This window comes from Typopeltis vanoorti, chromosome 14 (genome assembly GCF_054136105.1).
Source record: "Typopeltis vanoorti isolate ZY-2024b chromosome 14, IOZ_Tvanoo_1.0, whole genome shotgun sequence".
Taxonomy (NCBI): Eukaryota; Metazoa; Arthropoda; class Arachnida; order Uropygi; family Thelyphonidae; genus Typopeltis; species Typopeltis vanoorti.
In genome coordinates this window covers 67348903-67371947 of record NC_143562.1, presented here as the reverse complement: position 1 = coordinate 67371947, position 23045 = coordinate 67348903, and the positions used below count along the sequence as shown (strand labels likewise).

The 23045-nt window shown below is 34.9% G+C and overlaps 1 protein-coding gene across 3 annotated transcripts in view; it reads right to left on the bottom strand.

The window, feature by feature from the left end:
- The window catches only part of Sec24AB (Protein transport protein Sec24AB), a 290512-nt gene that overhangs the window by 20742 nt on the left and 246725 nt on the right, over nt 1-23045 (bottom strand). For all 3 annotated transcript variants that reach the window (XM_090404311.1, XM_090404313.1, XM_090404312.1), the window contains 2 exons: nt 17684-17821; nt 8130-8327 (listed from right to left, as the gene is read on the bottom strand). In XM_090404311.1, the coding sequence (XP_090260437.1) occupies nt 8130-8327; nt 17684-17821 (336 nt within the window). The remainder of the gene's footprint in view (nt 1-8129; nt 8328-17683; nt 17822-23045) is intronic.

Sequence of the window (23045 nt, the reverse complement as noted above, 5' to 3'; positions counted from 1 at the left end):
TTTAATTTCTTCTGACTTTTGTGGTTCGATTTAAGAACTTTTGTTTATTCACATTTAAGTCCAGCTTTTCAGCTGAATTCCTAATGGTGGATAGTATTCAACCATCAATGAGCATTATTATCAGAGAGGACAGACCTGACGTCCAGTCACAGTTTTGATCAGAGAAGTGCTCAGTAGAGACAAAGCAAAGAGTATTAATTAACTTCCTAAGAAGTGGAAGACAGGTTGAGAAAGATGCTCAATTCTCTTCTGCACTCATTCGTTAGTACTGCATGTGTATTTTTTTTTTTAACTATCTTACTCTGTTTTAACTCTGTCACAACTGCTGGAATTGTTTGTCCTAATTTTAATGCAGGATATGGATGAAGACTACTTGGGGCAAAAGTGCTTATGAATGGTCTGGGGTTTAAAAAAACACTAATTTTGCAGTGACTGGTTACCTCTATCCTTCTGTGACCCTCATATTGCATGAATAACATTTAACATGGTAATGTTAATAATAGTATATATATATATATTAACTTCCTCAATATTAATGGAGAAAGCTAATCTAAGTTAGCTTTAAGTGTGACAAAACAGGACCTTGTAGAACTCTTCTTGAGGAAAGTGCTAGAAGACAGTAGGATTGAATCCTTTCCACTTAAGATTCAATTAACAACCTTTTATTAAAAATTTCAAAACATCAGTTCTAGAATAAATTCTTACAGCAGTTTGGACAACTAGCATATCCTTTGAAACTTGATAGTGCTACACCTAATAAGATTAGAAAAAAATACTGATTGTTATTATGATTGCACTTGTTCTCTCTTGTGGCTTCTGTAGATTATACAGCCTCCTATAATCATTAAATCAAAATTTCACTAAGCATACCATATACTACACTAAATGCAGATATTAACCAATTCCTGTTATACAGACGGTCCCTGAGTTACAGACGACCCAACTTATGGCTTTCCGTACTTACGAACAGGCTCCCAAGGTTTCCCATAAGGATAATTAATAATTAATAATTTGGGAACTAGTTTCTTTCGTGCATGTAAACAAACCCGCACTTCCCCGCATTATTAAATCAGTTCTTACCATTATTTGGAAGTCAAATTTAAGGGCCTGGGTCACATTTGCCATGTTTAAAGATTGGTTCTTGAACTGTTTTATTCCTGCTGTGGAACGTTATTGTTCGTAAAAGAAAATTCCCTTTAAAATTCTGCTTGTGCTGGAACAGTGCTCCTGGACATCCAATATCTTTAGATGACCTTCACCCTAATGTAAATATCATATTTTTACCACCCAACACTACACTGTTACTACAGCCAACAGACCAGGGAGTCATTTCTGCATTTAAGGCTTATTACTTATGGCGTACATTCCTGCAAGCAGTCAGGGGTACAGAAGATGATCTGATGGCCTTGAGAGAGAGAGTTCTGAAAGATGCCATCAAAAACACTGCTGATTCTTAGTAGGAAGTGAAGCAATCAATAATTAAAGGGGTGTGGAACAAACTGTGCCCTCAATTCTGTAATGATTAATTTCGTGCTTCACAGAAGACATCGCCGAAGCCAAAAATGCTGTGGTGGATAATGGCAATGCACTGCAATTGGACATCAATGAAAATGATGTCACTGACTTACTACAGTCTCATTCACAAGAATTAACCAATAAAGACCTTATGGAGATAGAGAAGCAGCTGATAGAAACACAAGAACACAAGAAAACCAAAGATCCAGAGCCAAGAAAATTTACGACAAAAGAATTAGCTGAAGCCTTTCATCTCGTTGAAGCAGAATTTGCTAAGCTTGAGGAGCAAGATCCTAACATTCAGTGGTTTAGAAAGGCTTATCATTCAGTTAGGGAGAACATCACCTGCTACAAGGCCGTTTTTAATGGAAAAGAAGAAAAAAAACGAAAAAGGCTGTGCAAACAACCCTAGATACCTTTTTCAAGAAACCAACTTCAGTGGTAAGCTCCCCTCCTCCAGAAACAGAATCAAATCCTGATTCTCCAGCACCAGGTTCATCCTCTCTAGAACCATCTCTGTCATCATTTTCCAATTAATGTCAGTCTCCCATCTTGCCTCAGAAATGCCTGTTCCAGTAAGCAAGACATTGATGCAACCTTTAATATTGCTCCTATCTAAAGTTTTTGTATGAGTTTGTTTTTATGTTCTGTTTGTTTGAATTAAAAGAAAGAGGAGAATAGTTCCTGTAATTTATTATTATAGAACAGCTAAAAATCAGCTAACGCCTTTTTGTTCCTGTATAGGGAGTAGGCGAGGCCATTCATCAGCCCTATCTAACTTTTGGAGATTGAGTGGGCAGTTCAATCTCCACTGGTGGCCAATCAGAGATAGCTGGCCCAAGGCTATCACTAATTAACTGGCACGCACTGAAGGCGGTGGCTAGTAAGTGCTGCCATCTCATGGTCCTTAACCCTAACACGATTTTTTTTTTTTAATGTCTGAAAATAGTGTGGGTTCGACGCCCGATTTTCTTGAGTTTATGGGACGAAAAACCTGAGTTTCTGGGAGAAAAAACCCGCTAGCCCATGCCAGAGATCGACTAACTCTGGAACCGGTAGAGAAAAGGCTTAGAAAAAGTTCCTCTAGTCAGCAACTAGATTCGAACACCTTTTGTCGTGCGGTCAAGTGCTGAAGGGTGCAAACGCCACTTCTACTTCTACAGGCTCTCGTACAGGGATAATAATAATATTATTATTAGAGTATTACACTGTATTATTATTGCCACGTATGAGAGCCATTATAATATTGTTATTATTATAACCATATATGTGCTTCATCGGGGATCCGAGTTACAGGTGTTCTCATGAATGTTATATCTGGTAGTAACCTAGGGACTGCCTATAATTTAAAAAGCAAGTACTTTTTTTTTTCCTTTTGTTTTTAATGACTTGAAATAAGGCAACATACAGTTCAGAAATACAAGTTCTTTATACAAAAATTCTAACATAAAAACTGAAACTGGCATTTCATAAATATTGTTAAAGTCATAAATACAATCACCTTACATAAAACAGATATGATATATGGCAGGGTGTGAATATGTTAATGCCCTATTTTGAAAACATTAAATTAGTATAGTTAGTCTTATTTGCACTTTGGTATAACACTTGAATGCAAGCAACAATTTTATTGTGAATGTTGCATGAGGCCACTCATGGGAATTTTGTTTTTAAACTTCCTACCTTGTAAATGACCAAAACATGTTGTTTTGAGTTTGTTTTTTATTATTATTATTGATTATAGGGGCAACAACACTGTCCTTCTGTATGTGAAAAAGCAATGAACTACAAATATTAAAACACAGTATAGTAGCAACCCTATATAGGACTTGCAAACTAAGTATAATAATTTCCTTTTTTTAATTTACTTTTACAAGTTCCATGAATGCATGCTACTTATACTGTGCCCAACCTCATCATCTGAAACATAAGTGAAAAATGGCACTTAATTCTCTATACAGGATAAACTGGAATCAATCCATTTAATTCAAGGTGATCATTTTTCTTTGATCTCTGAAGTGAATATACAGGGTGTTTCAAAACGAATGTCCCGAATCGAGTCATTCTTTTTGAAACACCCCGAAGATAATGCAGGGTGTTTCAAAAAGAATGACCCAATTTCACCTGATTTGGGACATTCGTTTCGAAACACCCTGTATTCTGCTGCAGCCTGTTCAAAAAAGTATTCAATATATCTGCATTTTCTCATTTCCCTTTTATCCTCTTTTGCCTTGCGGTGTCGATGGTTTAGTAGTCATCGGACCTCAAACCGTTCACAGGATAAGGTGGTCAAGCCCTACGCCCCAGTATATCCTATGTCTGTAGTGTTGAGTTCTCAAGGCTGGTTTGCAGGATGAAAAACCCCAGGATAAACTGGGGGGAAAACCCTACTGTCCACACCCAAGACAGGATAGCTTGGCTATGGCTGAGGAAGATCCTTCAGCTGCTCACGTCACCGACGGGAATCAAACCTAGGACACTCCTTCCCCAGGCATATGGTTGTGAAGCACACAGCCACTAGGTAACCATGCGGACTGCGTGGTTAGCCTCCATGATATTAATATTATGACTCAGGATGAGATATCTCCATGATATTAGTATTATGACTCAGGGTGAAAATCATGAACATATTAAAATTTATCAGATATATACAAAATCTATATGAATTTCTACAGCTCTGTCAGTAACAATAACCTTTGGTCAGAAAAATTTGGATTCAAATTCCATTTTGGAGGTTGTAAAGAATCTTTATAAAAGACTATTCAACTGAAAGCAACTTTGATGGTTTCGTACGAAGGTGGCAGGTTTTTTTTTTTTTTTTTCACCCTTCCAGCAACTAAAATTTTTAAACCTGCAAAACAGACAAATCAGCTGGGGAATATATGCAACACATACATCTTGGACTGATTCTATTACAGCATTATATTTTTATGGTGCCATTAAGTAGGTGTGACAAGCCACTGAGCCTACCACATAATGAGAAGATGGGATATCACAAATCTTCCTTACTGTTTTTTGTGTTCATTGATAAAGACAGGATGATAATTAGTAACAAGGATTGTGAATGTAACCAATAGATATTTCAGATATTTATTATTCTTTTCAGTGCCTAATATACAGTACATTATAATGCTGAGGACATACCATGCACAGCTGATATATAATAAAGCACATCAACTCTTTTGTGCTCATTAGTATTACCCATGTGTTACATATACTAATGGATACCAACCAGTGGCAGCCCATGAAGTTTTAAGTGGGGGTACTGCCTATACAAAATAATTTTTAAAAAATTAATAAATTTTAATTAATTAATTATTAATTAATAAATAAATCTGTAGATTTATTTATTAATAAATTGGTTACTGATTAGGAAAAAAAGAATTTCTTTTAAAATTATTTTGTATAGGCAGCACCCCCACTTAAAACTTCACGGGCCGCCACTGATACCAACTAAACAAATAGCAACACTTCACATGCATGTTTACGTACACATTTTGTTGAAGATTCTAAAAAGAATCTTCAACAAAAGAAATCTTCAATTCTAAAACGCTGCCAGGATAACCAGGTAATTCCTAACTGTGTCAAATTCAAGCACCGTTTCTCTTTGCAAAAGGCTCTTCGTATTTATAACCATGCCAGCCAAGCCTTGCTCAGGGAACAAATCGCCACGACTCGCCGTTTCCCGAATGATGCTAACTTAGCTATCCAGGCACTCGAAGATGACCTTTCAAGCACCTTAAGCCATGAAATTTGGTCTATTTTATACGACATCTCATGCACTGCAGCGGAGAAAGAATTTAAAAAATTACAAGATCGACACATCAAAAAATTTGAAAATTTAATAAAGAACTCAATCTTGAAACCACAACTTCCTACCGAAATGGTAGTCAACTTTTCGTCATTTAGTGCGAAACCTGAAGCTCGATGCCCTCGCACATGGCCACAACTTCACCATTGCGCACAGAAGAATACCTGCTGAAGATATTACGATACGAACTGAATGCAGGATACGACACCTTCCAAACCACGTCGCCAACAATATTAGACTGGATGTGACTTGTGTTCTGACCAAAGCTAAACCACCAAAAGCCAACATGCCCAGTAAGGAAATTAAATCTCTACTAGAATTGAAGAAAAACAAAAAAATAATAATCACCAAAGCTGATAAAGGGAACGCCACAGTATTGCTTAACCAAAAGGATTACACAGGTAAGCCGAAAGCTCTATTGTTAGATCGGGCTACTTACCTCCCTATCGAGTACAATCCCACCAACTCACAAATTAGAAAACTCCACAGGCTCCTTAAGAAGGTCACTTCTTGGCCTGTGGAAATCACTAACAAATTAAAACCATTTAACCCCCCCCATATTTATGGACTCCCAAAAATACACAAGGAAAATATGCCATTACGTCCCATAGTGGATGCCATTGATTCTCCCACATACAAACTATCTAAACATTTGGCCAAAGCTCTCTCACACTATACTGGCAATACTGACATAATGGTCAGTATTGCCAGTAATAACTCAAACACACTGACATAATGGTCAGTTTTGATGTCTCCTCTTTATTCACAAATGTTCTCAAATTTCTTTATCAAAGTTCTTTATTCTCAAAGAATCCGTAGAGCTAATCCAAGCAAAATTTCCTCATGATATCACAGCCTTATTTCAGTTCACAATGAACTCAGGCAATTTTGTTTGGCAAGGAAAATTCCACAAACAAATAGAGGGGACAGCCATGGGTTCTCCACTCTCCCCAACTTTTATATGGAGCTTTTTGAAGAGAAAGCCTTAAACTCTGCCCCACAAACACCAACCATTTGGCTTTGCTATGTTGATGATGTGTTTGCTATTTGGTCACATGTCTCCAATGCACTCCTCTCCTTCCTAACACACTTAAACAACCAACACCCCAGAATCAAATTCATCCTGGAAGAGGAAAAAAACAACTGCCTTCTTTTCTTAGACACACTAGTCACCAGCCAGCATGATGGAACCTTGGTTTTCTTAGTCTATAGAAAACCCACCCATACAGGCAGATACATTCACCAACAATCCCACCATACCGCCTCGCAACAATATGGAGTCATTAAGACACTACACAACAGGGCTAAACTTATCTGTTCAAATGACAATGCCCTAACCACAGAACTAAACCACATTCTCAACACTTTCCCTCAAAAAAGTCCCCCCTCAAAAAAATTCAAAAAATATTGAAACTAGTAAACCACAACCCCACAACAAGGATTACTCTAAATCCATCACCATACCCTATATCCAAGCACCTCGAAAAAAATTACAAAAATCCTAAAAAAACATGACTTAACTTAAAAAAAAAAATTGGCATCCCTTATCTGCTCTACTAAAGACCAACCTCTCCCCCCCTCCCACCTGACCTACCTGGTGTATACCAGGTCCCTTGCAGCTGTAAGCTGTCCTACTTTGGTCAAACAGGCAGGACAGCAAATATCAGAATTTCAGAACACAAGGACTACATCCAGTTTCACCAATACAGCCACTCTGGTCTTGCTGACCATGCGCTGGATACCTGCCATAGAATACGGTGGAAGAAAGCCACAATAATGCACCGTAGTAAATACAAATATGAAAGGCTTTTCATGGAATCAGCTTCAGCCCTAAGAAACAATCCAAACCTCAATAAATTTGGCTGCATGAGACTGCCTCAAATTTGGGAAACCTATATCAGAAGACCTTCAGCCCAATCACCCAAGAATGCCGACATTGCTCGCTAGGGTGCACCATCAGGCCTTTAGGAGAAATAATAGCTTACTGCTTCCTCCTCACTTACTGTTTGTTGTGCCTGCGTGCACGTGTCTTGTTCTTAAGTTACTTGAAAACGGCAACATGACGTTGCCGAAATACTGAAGTATATTAAAATTTATTTTAATGTATATCCTAGTTTACATTGTAATTTCCTTAAATTATTTAGTAAAAAATTCAACAGAAAGAGTCTAAAAAGCACCACAACAGCTTTAGCAAGGTAACAAATAAGCAACAAATTTCTAATTCAACTTTCTTGGATCTGCTAATTCAAACAGGTGGAAGTCTTCATTTCATAAGAAATTTCATATGGGCTGTTATATTCATGCAAAGTTGCAACCCAGTTGCATCCTAGTCAAAAACTTGGGAGTATCAAGAGTAATACATTATGCCCATGCATTTTTATTCTATGCATGACTTATATATGTCAAGAAGTGTGTCAAAGCAATCTTCTTCTTCTTGACAAAGGTTAAACCTTTATCAACAGTTTTCAACAGCTAAAGAATTCCTGCCACTTCTGTCTAAGAAGAAATTACTCGTATTCCACTTCCATATATAATGTCACGGGATTTTTAAAACAAATTTCTTCTCTTATATTTCAATACCTTAAAACTCTGGGGAGGAGGGGGGATAAAAATTACAGGAAAAAAAATTTTTAAAGGCTAAGTTTCTTATTTCTCATTCATTTGGTTTTCCATCCAATATCAGGTCTACAGAAATAATAATGAAAAAAAGCATACATAAGTTTGTGATATAGAAAAACAGTTTAGTATTTAGTTTATATTTAATGACTATGAACTTGAACTATACAGAACATCGAAAACTTACCATGTCTTCAGGAATGGCACTGAAACTAGTAACTCCGAGTACATTAACACAAAAATTATCACTGATGGCACGTCCAACATAAAGATACATCGTATCTACTGTATCAAGCAAATAGGCACCATGCCGGTCAACCTTCTCAAATGACAACTGCAGTATCGGAGGTTGAGGAATAATGGTATCATCTTGGTGTAGAGCATTCTACAAGTATTATACATATTAGTATTCATTAGCATAGTAACTATTTTGAAATGAAAAATTATGATTTAAATGTAAGTTAAATGTATATATAATAAAGCTCCAGGGAAGCATCAATTTTTCAACTTGTTCTATGTATTCTAAACTTTACAAATCCCTCCCTTAAGACAATAAATTTCATATCTAGTGCACCTTAAAGTAACCTAGTGTTAAATCTATGTAAATTTTGTTTATATTAAGTCCTTATTATATCTTATCATTACCTATTAAATCCTGTCGGCTGCGCCATTGTTAAATTTATCGTGATTAATTAAATCTTATTGTCTTGTCGTCTGCTGCACCTTTGTAAAAACTACGATATTATACTATTCAAAACTTATTCTTCAATGTTCTACTTTAACTTGAATCTTAACTTTAACAGTCGTATTTCCGAGTATATAATCCGTTGCCTGATTTAATCTCTTAGCTCACAATCCTCTCACTCAACTTAATTCACTATTGACTCAAGGCAGCAAATATTATTGTTCACGTGCGCAAAACCCTCAGAACTAAGAGAATGCCTCAGGTTGGAGCCAATCTCTTTGTGTGAACAACTGGTGTTATTTTAGACTGAATTTTGGAAAATTTATTTTGATTTCTAGCTGTGCTACCAAAATTCGTGGATAGGATATGGTTGTCCTTTCGAAGAAAAACTCTCAGTTAATCATGGAATCTTCCTCTCTTACTTACTAAATCTAGCAACTTAAAACTTCTTTTCTACAGTCATGGCTATTCAAGGACACACAGATTCGAATTTAATGAGCAGTGCATTGGTAACAGGAATCAGGCAAATTATTTAAACAAGAAAACAATTTATTCATTATCCAAGAAATGTACAAAAAAGTCAATACCAAAAACTCAAGTAAATCAGGTTCTATACTTCAATGGCAACTCTTAAATACAATTACGGTTACTCCTCTTAAGTAAACAATTCTTATAAGACCACGTGTCTTTGATCTTACTTTTGTAAACACTTAATCACACTTGGGGCAATCTCACTTAAACAAATGCAGGCTCAGCAAATAACAATAATAATAAGCACCCAATATATGACTAAATTCTACTAAGTATTCTCTGACATATAACTGAACAAGACAAGTCAAAGATTAGCTAAATGCCTATAGTCCTTAAGTATCATCACAAACAATAACCTTAAACAAATAAAAGTCACAAAATTCTGTCTCTAGTAAATCAATAGAAAGATCTTACTTTGAATCAGTTGTCCGGTTCTCTCTGATAGATTCTTGAATTCACTTTCTTCTATTACCTTCTGATCTTGGCAAACGCACCCAAGTACCTTCTCAGGGATTTGTGGATTTTCCTCTTACTATCTGCGATCGTAAGGAACTTGGCATCATGAAAATCCGGTATCTACTTTCTTCTAAAAAAACAACTCAAATTAGTTGTCTTGCACTTCTGGCTGAAATGCAGGGCTCCGATCTTGAACCGGGGCGACTATCCCAAACCTAGATCCAAAACAGAAACGAAGACGAACTTATTCTGCCACACACATCTAAATCTTCCTCTCCTGCTGAGTGGCCTTCCGCCTTAAGACATCTGGCAAAAAAAAAAAACTCCGTTGCGACTATGTAGCCATTAACCTCTGTTGCCGTAACTTACATCGTAACTCCTCGACTGCTGTTGACCTCGTAACTTCTTGCTGACCCTTGTGACCTCACAAAAACAACCCCGTGTCGCTGTAGCAACCCCCTTTTATCTGGCTCTGTTGACCTTGGGTTCTGCTACGTATTAAACCAGTCACACGTAATCCAGATTGCAGAGCCACGTAATCCCTTGGGTATTACGTAGTTCTGCAACCACCACCTTTTTCGGTCATTGCATTAAGGAGAGGAAACCCCCGTACATATTAGAACTTGTTGATTGTAATTGCCCTAGGTCATAAGTTAATAAAATAATCCTGGAAATATCTTTGTCTGGAACGTTCTTGTGACACAAATTAATTTGCATTTAACTTTCTTCATTCTTTTACAAAACTTTTGGTGGTTACATTATTCAGTAATTCACAAAATTTTATTTCCGTATTACTAAACTATACAAATTTTGCGAATTAATTACAAGTATATTGAATGGAATTTCGTTTACCAGTAAAATCGGTATATAAAGTATTTTTGTATAAGAATCCTTCTATACACGTTTTTTTACACTAGTATAGTGTATTTTTCCCTAAATACATATATTTAAGAACATAGAATTAAAATACATTAAATCAATGTAACATTCATCACACTAATTGTTCCTGCTTAGAAGTGAGTTTTTCCAGATGTATATTAAAAAAAACTAATTTTATTTAATTTAAAAGAATTTAACAGCATTTGGTTTTTTGTGGTGTGCTGAAATTTTTCTGACATGTAGTAAAATTTCCCTCAGAATTCTTCACTGATTGTACTTAACTGAATAGGGCTATTCACTTAACAAATGACCTTCTCCTAAGGACATTCCAATCACTTCTTCAAAGATGCTCTGCTTCTGCAGTTTTTTCTACAGGTATTTCCTTGGATGCTACTCCACTGACCCATCACCATTCATCTAATTTTGTACAAGCACAGGTAGCTATTGGTTAACATTCATATACAATATGAAATACATTAACAGATTTCTCTCTCTCTAATCACTTGCCCACCCCTTACCCACACACAAAGCACCTGCCATGTTCTAGGTCTTAAAAATTCATGTGTGATGTTTAATAGATACACAATCAACATTCACTATATTTCTTTTAACATTATACTGTATGCATACTGCTTTGACTGGGGCTGTTCAGTAGTTTGTTATAATGAACAGGCTTGTTATAACAGTGTTTGCTATAGTAAAAGTAAACTGATTGAAAGGATTTGAGATTTGTATAGTTAATAGCTACTCAGATGTAAAGTATTGTCTTCAGAAACAGAGAAAAACCTCATTTTTCAAATGCTGAGGAGAAGGCATTATTTATATTTTATGGATAAAAAATTAGAGGCTAGACTCATAAGAGCAGAATCTCATCTTGTCCAGGTTTTGGAATGTATTCTTAATTACACACCCACCAATAGTATTTTTTATCCATAACTTGTGCAAGTTCTCTGGCTTGCCTATATGTGGGAAGGATGAAAAATCCAAATTTCCAAGAGAAAACCCTGTTGCCTTCATTATATGAAAGTAACAGGGTCTCATAAAAAGCCCATATAAATATTCCTCTTGCAACGGTAAGAATCAAACTCAGATCATCTGTAGATGAAAGAAGCAATTTCGTATCATTCTTATAATTGCAATATGGAGGTATTTAATGAAGAGGGACAGAAGCTGATATTCTATGAGTGTTATTGATTTTTGTAGTACAAGGTTTGTGAAACGAGAAAGGAAATGGATCTTCAGCAAAACTATGGATCAGATTTCAGTCAACTGAAGAGAATAATAGATAGCAAAAAGAATAGATGAAAAAATTAGTAGAAAAATCCAAGAATCAAGATCCATCTACATCACAGCTAATGTGCATGACAGGCAATTAGATAGAAGCCTACATAACATCTTTTCACCAAACCTGATCAAATGTCATACTGACATCAAAAGACCACTTAAGGTCCCTAATTGATTGACAGTAGTTGAATTTATACTAACAATCATTTATTAGTTGAAAAGCTTCAAGTAAGTGGGGAAGTTGAGTGTTAATGGTTTTCTCCATTACTTCTAGAAAGAACCAAAGTGAGAGAAACTGGATATCAATCTGATGTAATGATTTATCTTTCTTAGGAATGGGTTGAATACGGGCAAATTCCAAAACTGCAGAACACAGAAAATAAAAAAGGCAGCATCGAATCATTTCTATCTACACAGCTTTGATAGGGACTTTCTGTTGGTGTTCTCTAAATTCATTAGAACACTTGTAGCAGTTTGTCCTCACTTATACATCAATTTATACATACAAACATACAATTGGGACCAAAGGTTTACAAAAACACCTATATTTTTTAAGAAATATAATCATAATTGTAGTTTCTCGTACATAAAAAAAAAGAAAGTTATTTCGATGTCGATGGTTTCATAAAATCTAATAGATTCGTCTGACGGCATAATGTCTTTTTCTTGTCACGCAAAATTTCTTCATAGCAAGCTAATGATTTTTTTATTCCTTGCCTTGTGGCTACAATTCGTTCCTCGTTAGAATCTATGTCCTCCAAAATCTGTAAACCTTTCTTTTATGATTGTTCTTACTGTGGATTCCTGTAGATCGAACTTATTTGCTAGCTCACAAATTTTCATTCTGCCTTCAAAATCCTCAATAATGTTGAGTTTTGGAAATTTTGAGAAAAATTTCCAAAGTCAATGTTTTTCTTTTCTTGCTAGCTGTAGAAGAATCAGACTTGCTTCTTTTGGATGACATTATTTTTTATATGTAAAATTTTTATCAAAAACATAACATTAAACAATCGCAAGGTTTGTAGACTATAAAAATCGTGTATGAATGGAGACCGTGCAAAACACATCAGTGCTTGTTTACAGCATGTGCGACACTGGCGAATGCGGCTGGCGCCTGAAAGATATGACTAGTGGTGAGGCGTCAAGCAGGACGGGAATACGTACATATAAGAAACCACATAACTCTGGATTCGCGTAAGTCAGGGTAGCATAAGTCAGGGTATGACTGTATGTATATGTGTATGTGTGTACACACACACACACACACATTACTTTCAACTAAAGGTCTTCAAATCCAATTAAGTTATACTTTAAAAGAAAATATATTCTAGTTTTTATCCTATATCCAAAAGTAAGCAAAAAAGTAATATCAAGATGCTAGTTCTGTTCTAGAGTCAACTCTGGAACAAAACCTTTAAAAAAATTTTAAAAAAATGAAATCAAATCAGGAAGCTATTTTGTGGTAGCAAGGTTTAGTCAAGTTTCTTCTGTAGAATACTTCACTAAAATGAACATACTAATGTGAAAAATTCAGCTCCAGGTTTCATCAAGGAAACCAACATGCTGCCTGCATAAACATTGACTAATTTAGTACAGATACAACTGATCAGATCAATCAGAATATATTGTTTTGTATGTTATGTGTTTTAAGTTTCCAAATTTATAACTACTTGTTTCTGAAAATCTACCAGAATTGAAAGTGGTGTTATATAGCATGATTAAGATAAACTAAAATCTCTCAGGAGACCTAATAAATGAGAATCCTCTGATCACAGTCAACAAATAAATGCCATCAATTACATGAATTATGGTAGAGACAAATAGGTGAATCTTGAAAGCCTACCTATCCCCTCCACACACACATATAAATTAAACTTCAGGATAAGGAAATGACATATTAAGACATACTGCAAAATGTCAATTTAAATTATGTTTTATGTTGATGAAAGATGTGACAGCCAGGCACAACTATGTGACTTACAAAAATTAAACACAAGACTCTTAAGCATATGTACAATGAATAGCAGTAAAATTTTAGCTATGTATCACAGACATTCTCCGTACATCGATAATGGAACACAATGTAAAATTACCACTGAAGAATCATTTTCAAAAAGTGCCACTATAGCAATAATAGAACAAACAGCCAGTAAAATCTCCCTATCTACAAACCTCATATTGTAGATAGGGAGATTCCATCTGTGACCAAGATGACCCTCCCAGGTCATCTTGGTCACAGTCAATTTGTACCAGTATATGACTACCCTCAATATATGCAAGTGATTTTAATAGTCATCATACACAGTGGAAATATAAAAATAGTGAAGAAAATGGAAAGGTCCTGGCACATTGAACAGAAATTAATAATTTGTAACTTGTCTTTGATGCCAAACAACTAGGCACCATTCACTCTGGACAGGTGGATAATTACACCAACCCTGATTTATGCTTTGTTACTATTGACAGCAAACTGATGACAGTCTATACCCAAGTACTCCTCAGCTTTGTCAAAACACAACAGTGTCCAGTCATCCTGAAGGAAGGCTTGAGAGTCCTATTAACCCGATCATTGCCCACTTTGAGATGAAGCTTTCACAAGTCAAATTGGAGCATCTTTACAAGAAAACTCAATGACATTGTATAGTTTATTAAGCCTAAACCAAACAACTATGAAAAATTTGTAGGAGCAGTCCTCTCTGCAGTCTGGCATCCCTATCCCATGAGGATAACAAAAGGAATATATTCCCTGTTGGAATACAAATACACAAAGACTGCAAAAAGAATTTCAAGCCCCTCACATGACATCACCGAGGAACTCCTTGAACACCTGAATGCAATAAGAGAAAAATGGCAGTCAGCTGTACAGGACACAGACTTCAGACACTTTAGCCATAAAGTCTCGACAATACTATGAAAACTAGGAATGGCTTCAAACAATGCACACCAAAAAGTTCAAATACACTGGAATCAAATAGCAAACCATATAATTAACCTCTCCAGAACACCTACTGTCAAGAAACAAGCCAAGCTGAATGGAACTGGATTAAGCAAAGCATGCAGTCATCATGAAGTCAGAATTTTCTTACCCTTTTACCCATTCCAAAACTGATAAAAACAATTCAAGCTACTAGGAGTGGAAAAGCCATTGGTTCAGATGGCATGTTTCCAGAGGTTTCTAAGCAAAACAGGAACGTGGCTAGACAATGGCTCTGCCATTTTTATTCAGATATCCTTACTGGTGTAAACTACCAAATGCCTTTAAACAGGCTAAGATAAGTCTTATTAAAGTCTTGCAAGAGTGAGGACAAGTCTGAATATGACCACCTAACACTGTTACTTAGCATCTTCTATATTATTTTACTCATTTATAACCATATAAATCCAGTAATCGAAAAATGTATCCCCAAAGAAGAGAGTTTAGAAAATGGCACAGCTGTGTGGACCAAGTGACCAACTCTTACAGCACATATAGAAGTGGGCTTTCAAAAATGCTTCAAAACATTTACAGAGTTTATAGGCTTCATAGCTGCATACAACACTGTGTGGAGGCAGGGCATGCTTCATAAGGTGTTTTGTATAATACCATGTTAAAAGTTATGCTATCTCCTTAATAACCACCTCACCACTTGAATCTTCCAGGTTTTCACTCATAGGGACTCATAAGTCAGTCATGCAGATTGAACAATGGTCTAACCCAAGGCTATGTTATGGCCTCATTGTTCTTCAACATGTGTATTAGTGATTTGCCATCTACAGGAAGTTGGCTTATGCCAATGAACTGGCAATATCAACTCAACATCAATCACCAATGGTGATAGAGGATATATATAGAGATCTAGCTACGCTACATACCTATTTTAGGAACTTGAAATTATGACCAAACAGAAGTTACAGAAGTAAAACAGAAGTCTTGTTTTCACCTCTTTCATAAACAGGCCCAAAAGAAACTGAAAACTGAGATAAATGGTCAAACACTAATGTACAACCTAAATCTGGACAGGACACTGACAATCCATCAGCATCTTACATCATTAAATTCCTGACATACCCTCAAGGGGTATACAGGATATTGTGATAATACTACATGAAGAACTTGCATCATTACTAACTTCCTAACAACAATTTTCCTCCAAATCAATCTGTTATCTGTCAAGACTAACATTATCAGATCTTATATTTCTGTCTTCTAAGGCACATTTACTGTATCAATCCACCTATATCTTGGTCTTTTTCCTGCCAACCTGGCAGAGAACACTTGTTTTGCTAATCTTTTCTCTCCCATTCTGCTAAAGTGACCATACCACATGAGATTAGATTTGCTAAAACATTCCTAGATGCTAACAATGTCAAGTGTTTTCCTAGTATCCTCATTTTTAATATGATATTGCCATTAAATCCAGCAATATGTTAACACCCCCTAATCTTTCTCAGGACTCTCATATCTATGGACTCTGGTCTTTAGTCAAGCGTTTTATTTATAACCCAGCTCTCAGATCGATAAGACTGACTCACATTATGTACGAGTGTAACTTATGAGCCTTTCTGGAAGCCCATCACCCATACCAAGCATATCAACAAAGGTGTTTGAATGGTTGATGAAATGGGACATGAATTTTTAATATAAATGACTCACTTTATATATTGATTTACTTTATTTTATATATTCTGTTATTTGATTTTTTAATCAAATTTTAATCAAACATTCTGCTCTGTACCCATACAATAAGTAAAATAATAATGCAACAAATTATATTTTCCAAAAAATCAATATTATTTTTACTCTTTTTCTTTATTATTATTATTTATTAACCTCTCCTTAATGGAATGATTCTCGCACAAAGGAAATGTTCTTCAAATCATGACATGGTACCACTAATCATTTTATGGAACTTGTGTTGGCTTATTGGGACATATCATTATGGAGAGGGATAATGGATGAGTATTTTTTTTTTTGTTGTTGTTGTTGTTGAGATTAGGATTTTGCATAATTTGTCATGCCCTATTTATGATGCTACAAAAAAAAAAAAAAAAAAAAAAAAAAAAGCAAATGTATTTGGGAGGCATAAGAAGTTTAAAGAGGAATGGAAAGACATGACAGAAGAAGAACTGGGCAACCACACTCAAACAAATGAAAATGTAGAAAAAGTGCAGCAATTAGCACAGTCCAATAGACTGTTTAAATGTATACAATTAATGGCAAAAGAATTAAATTCAGGCAGAGAAACAGTGAAGAAGATTTTGAAGGAAGAGTTGAGTTGTGAAACAAGGAAATATTTCTGCAAAGATGGTTCTGTGAATTTTTGATCAAAGATTAAAAGCAGTGGTGGCTTGATGTTTATTCTGAACTTTCTTCACAACTGGTTGTTCTTCATAATTATTATTAATGATGAAATTTGGTACTTTCAGTGCAACCCTAAAACAAAATGCCAAAGCATACAATAGAAAACATCAAGTTCAAGACGAAAAAGAAGTAGATGTCACAATTGCATATAAAGACAATGCCTGCTTTTTTTTTTTTCAATACTAAGAGCATAGTTCACTTCAAATTCATTAAACAAGGACAAACAATGAACCAACATCATTATTCAGAAGTGCCTGGTGAGGTGATGTCAAGCTGAACTTGGCTAAACAACTGGACAATGCCCCAAGATATGGTGTAAGTACTGTCCATGAATTTCTGGGTAAAAAAAATAAATCACAAAATTGGACCCTTTCCTTATCTGAAGTAGCCAATAGTCTATAGGTAAGAAAATAGAAAAATTTGTGCATTTCTAGGAATGTGTCACAACTCATATGTAATAAAATCCTTCAAAATATCCAATGAAAAGATATATTGAAAGACTTGAAAGTGAAAGATACAGCTCACCACATGAGATGTTATCATATTTTTCTGAGAGTTAACTTACTTTGTCATCCAGGGCATGTACAGGATATAATGTGGGATAAACATATGCCAGAAGGTATGTCAAGGGTACGGTTTTCATCTGTTCCATAGCAAACACACGTTCATCTAACTTTGTGCTAACACCCACTCTAAAGGCAACCTATAAGCATAAAAAAAAGAGCACTTTCAACTTCATACTTATTTTAAAAATCAGAAAACGTAATTTATATATTTTAAAAAAACAAAATTTAAATTACTATTTATATACATTCAAAATATTATTCCATTATTAAATCATTTTATTAAAAGAAGCCAGACAAAAAAAAATAGTACAGTATAGTACATTTTGTTTAGCAAATTTTCAGAGTTTATTCATACTAACTTTTAATTATCAGTATAAAGGAGTCATAGTCATATCTTGTATATCATGAAGAAAGATACATTATTCAATACTGCATTATACAAAGATGTAACATAAGAATAGAGAGATATTTCCAACAGGTATAAAACAATGATACCTGTCTTGTAATGAAAACCAACTTATAATGAAACTGTGTGCTGCTAAGAACAGCTACTAAGTTATTAGGACACAAATACTTATTAAGTAGACATGACTAACTACTTAATAAAAAAACTGTTAGGTATTTCTTTTGGTCCATGGGCACCATGAACTGAGAAAATTTGGGAACCTCTATTCTATTTCAATAAATGGCTTCTTTATTATATTTCATACATCCTCTGTCCAAAAAGAAACCGAACTTTTTGAAAATAGAAGAAACTAGTGGCGTCACCTGTTGTATCTTTTTCTTATCGAAAGCAGCAACCTTCATTAGTGTTGTGTCAACTGTTTATGACATTTGTTTCATTAGAAGCCGAATTATAGTGCCAAGAGTGACAGTGTGTTTTGATGAACGGTCAGAAAATGAGTTTCAAACAGAGAGCTGTGATTGACTTTTGTGTTAAACTTGGTAAAAGTTTTACCGAAAAGCAAATGATTCAAAAAGCATACGGTCATGAATGCTTATCCCGTACTCAAGTTTACGAGTGGTTTAAGCGATTTCAAAGTGGTCGTGAGATGCTTGAGAAGACAAAAAGCTGGGTCATCCAAAAACTGGACTTTGGAGCAAAGTTAACATCCAAAAAAAGTGCATGATTTCATCAAAGAAAACCCAAAATCGTCCATTAGATTGATTGAAGATGAATCCTTCATAAATTGAATTTGCAATTTGTTACCCACAAGTTTACCGACGACCAAAAAATGTATCGAACTGAATACTGCAAGGACCTCATTAAAACTACTTGTAAGGACTCAAACTTCCTTGAAACAATCGTTACTGGTGACGAAATGTGGTGTTATGAGTATGAGCCCGAAACAAAGTGCTGAGTGGAGACCACGAGAAGAGGGGCATCCAAAAAAAAGTCACTTGGAGAAGTCAAAAGTAAAGACAATGCTGATTTGTTTCTACAATTCCAAGGGTATTATCCACAAAGAATTCATTCCGCCTGGCCAAATGGTCAATGGTGAGTTTATCTCGAAGTTTTGAAGCAATTGATAGCGAAAATTCGTCATGGACATTGCATGAATATCGTGATGCAGGCAGTTGGTCGCTTTTGCACGATAATGCACATCTCATTGTTCAAACATTGTGAGACAGTTTTTGAGCAAAAACCAAGTTTGTGTGTTGGATCACTTGCCATATTCACCTGATTTAGCACCCTGTGACTTCTTTCTCTTTCTCCGACTTCATTTGCCAATGAAAGGAAAGTGATATGATACCATTGAAAACGTTCAAGCAGCAGTAACCATGACCCTCAACAGTATCCCAAAAACTGATTTAAAAAACTCATTTAACGAATTAATTGCTGTATCCAAGTGGGGAGGGGTATTTGATTGAAATAAATTATTTGAATAATTATAATTGACCTGTGTTTTATTTTCTATCAAAAGTTTGGTTTCTTTTTGGACAGAGGGTGTATGAGTTAAATTCTTTAACATCTTTCACATTGCAATAAAAAAAAAAAATCAGATAAATACATGAAGCATTCAACAATCCATCTTCTCTCAAAACATTAAGACAAAGCAGAGTTCTTGTGTCATGCCTATATTCCAAGCATGGATATTTCTCAGTAACAAATTTTTGCTAAAATCATATCTAAACGCTCATTTAAATGATTTTTCTACTCAGAAATCTCATGTGCTTGCTTAACTTGTAGTTCTTTGGTGGTCATTTTCCTACTTATTATTCGGACATTTCTACAACTAAGCAGTGACTAAATACAACTTGAGATAATGTACTTCTAACATTGTGCATATCAACTTGAACCATTTTGGATGTTTTGACAATTTTTGTAATTTTTCATTTCCTGATAGCAAGTGTCAAGAAGTGTAAAGATTCCTAAGATAAACCAAAACAAGTAAAAAAATTAATCAAAAATCTTCCAAATTATTATTTAAATAAAAAACTGCATTAAAAAGATAAAGCATGTTTTCTCTCTATCAAATACATTTATTACTTAAAATGAAGTTGATGTTTCAGTCTTGCTAACTATTGTCAGATTATTTTTTATCCTGCTGATGATTTTCATGCCAAACTGATGTAATATTATATAATGAGTTTATATAAATTATAAATAAGAGTGTAACCTCTTCCTTATATCTGATTTAACATAAATCATTTCCTTTATATCTTTCAATTATAAATGCTAAGTTGAAACAAAGTTAATATTCATGCCATACAGATTTAGGGTTTAAAACAGTTATTTTTCCACTTGGTACTTGATCATGTTTTTTAAAGATCAAGAAACATAAATACATGTCCTTATCATATGCACATGGTATCTCAAATACATAATACTACAATTTGTCATAAATTAAAAATGTGGTCCTGGCAATTCTTATTTGGTCTAATTCTAATTAGCTCTTTCTTGTATAAATCGTTCCTGAACCTCAATAACTGCTCTATAATCCTTGTGTTTGGGGCTTTTTTTTTTTTTTTTTTTTCCTAAATAAATAAATTTGTATGGTGAGCACTACACCAGTCATCTGAGATTCAACTTTGTAATGAAACCTTCTGGATTATGAAGTGTAGCCACTACAAACTTTTAAACCACCATATTTGAGCATTTCAGATCAAATGGCATCTACTCCAGCTTCCTTTCTGCATTTCAGGTTTCCTGTGGCTTTTGCTACCTAGAGTACAGATATTGAGTTCATATGTCCTAGAAAAATTTTATCAGTTCTTTACCTTTTTTTAATAATTTTCTCAAAATAGTAAACACCAGACTTCCAGATACATTTTCCTCTATATATGACCTCTATAATCTTAATTTCTTTCCTTCCATTTCCTAAGCTTTTTTTAGTAGCCTCCAAGGACTTTTTCCACGTTTGTGATATTTATCTTCTATATTCAAATGAAAATTTTTCCACTGCTTAGACATACACAAGTTAGTTGTCCACCATTTTTTATGTCCTAATAACAATTACTGATTTACTAATAAGTAATTTTCTATATAATCTTTTTCATAGAATGCTTATTTAACTTCATATGTCCATTATTCAATCTGTATGTTAGCAGACTTCAATGGATACTTTCCTGGTCAATCAATGTTTTCGTCAAAGTTTGCCTCTCTAATGTTTAGTTCATCTTTGCAAGCTCCTTCACTTGTTTTCCAATGATATCTGTATATTTGAGTCTACAGTTGACAACTAAAGGCTGTTTGTCTGTGATTCTTTTCAAACTTTAGTGTACATTTCTTATCCCTGAATGTAGTGATGGTCACATTCTCTTTCACATCTCCTGCATTCTACTACACCCCTTGACCAGCATTTCTTAAACTTTTTGAGACTGCAAAACCTATGAAAATATTTATAAATTATCAAAAAGGAATTATGATAACCAACTATTGTTGATTCTCTCTTCCATCAAGAGAAGTTGAGTACTTCATGAGTCAATCTTCTCCACTTTTCTCTTAATAAAGTCTTTCTTGAAAGATCTTGAAGGCTATAGATCTTAGTAGATTAGTGATCCAACTTATCCTTGGTATGCCCCTTGTCTATTTGGTGGTTTTCCCGTCCCTGTAGGGTAACAAAGTAATGTAGTGTAATGCAACCAACTATTACCTGCAAAATATTTTAATCAAGGAAACATATGATAGATAACATCACAAATAATAAAGCACCATAACTGTTCTATAAATAAGTCAATTTAATAAAACTTAGTATTTTTCCCATTCACTGAATCTCCCTGAGAAACTATATCTTAAGTCAATATATTCTATGGAATGCCTGCAGGTTTTCATGGGACCAAAGGGTTCTGTGGAACAGTTTAAGAAACAGTGTCCTAGACCAATCAGAACATACAGCTATCAAAAATAACAATCATTAAAGATGCATTTTGTGTATTTTCTCTCCAGATGAATTTCTTCAGACTTACATTGAAACATGGTGATAGTAATGATTAGTCTATTCTGAGCAGAAATCAAGCAGGCAAATGTCATTATTATTAGCTTGCTGTTTTCCTCAAATTTCCCAAAACATTTCTGTGAATTTATTTCCTTCTCTGCTATTTAGTTTTCAAACAGAAAGCAGTTACTGCTTTTTCTTTATAGCAGTAGCAGTCTTTCCAAATGACAAATTCTTGTATAATATAAACTTCAGAAGACCACAAAAATCACATCTCACTGTCCTTTGCTATTTTGAAAGTTGTCCCATTACTGTTTGAAACTGACTCCCATTAAACTTTGTTTATCTTCGTGTTTAGGATTGAATACTACTATACTATTTCCCACTTTTCCTTAATTCCTAGTATTTGAATAAACATCATGTACTTATTATTTCAAAAGTTTGCTCTCTTGTTTTGGTCTTCTTATTCTCAATAACACTGTTAATCTGGTGTAATTCCTTTGCTGGTTTCGCTTTTCCACTGATGCTCCTTCTATTGAGTGTACTCAACTCTATTGAGCCCCCTGCCCGTAGTTTTCGCTCTTTGTTCTAACCATCACTATGGAAACCGTGTGGGGGAGGGGGGGACAACATGATTAATCACACTGATCCAAGAATTACTTGTTGACTGTATTACCAATGCTTCAACCAGCATCATTCATTATGTTGTGCTATCGTATGTAGTTTCATCCAATATAAGATATCATTTCACCAACTGGTCTCTAATTTCTAGCACATCTCCATTTGTTCAGCATATAACTTGATAATCAGTAAGGGATCGCACCAGAGGAAGGCAGGGACTGGATATTTTAGAAGCCTCACTTCCCACTGATGAGACCTCAGTGGAGGTTGAAACCAATCTGGGTAGTGATCCTATCCATAATACATAGCAATATACACATCTGAAAGGAAATATGGGTTCCAAGGCAATTAACTGACTGAA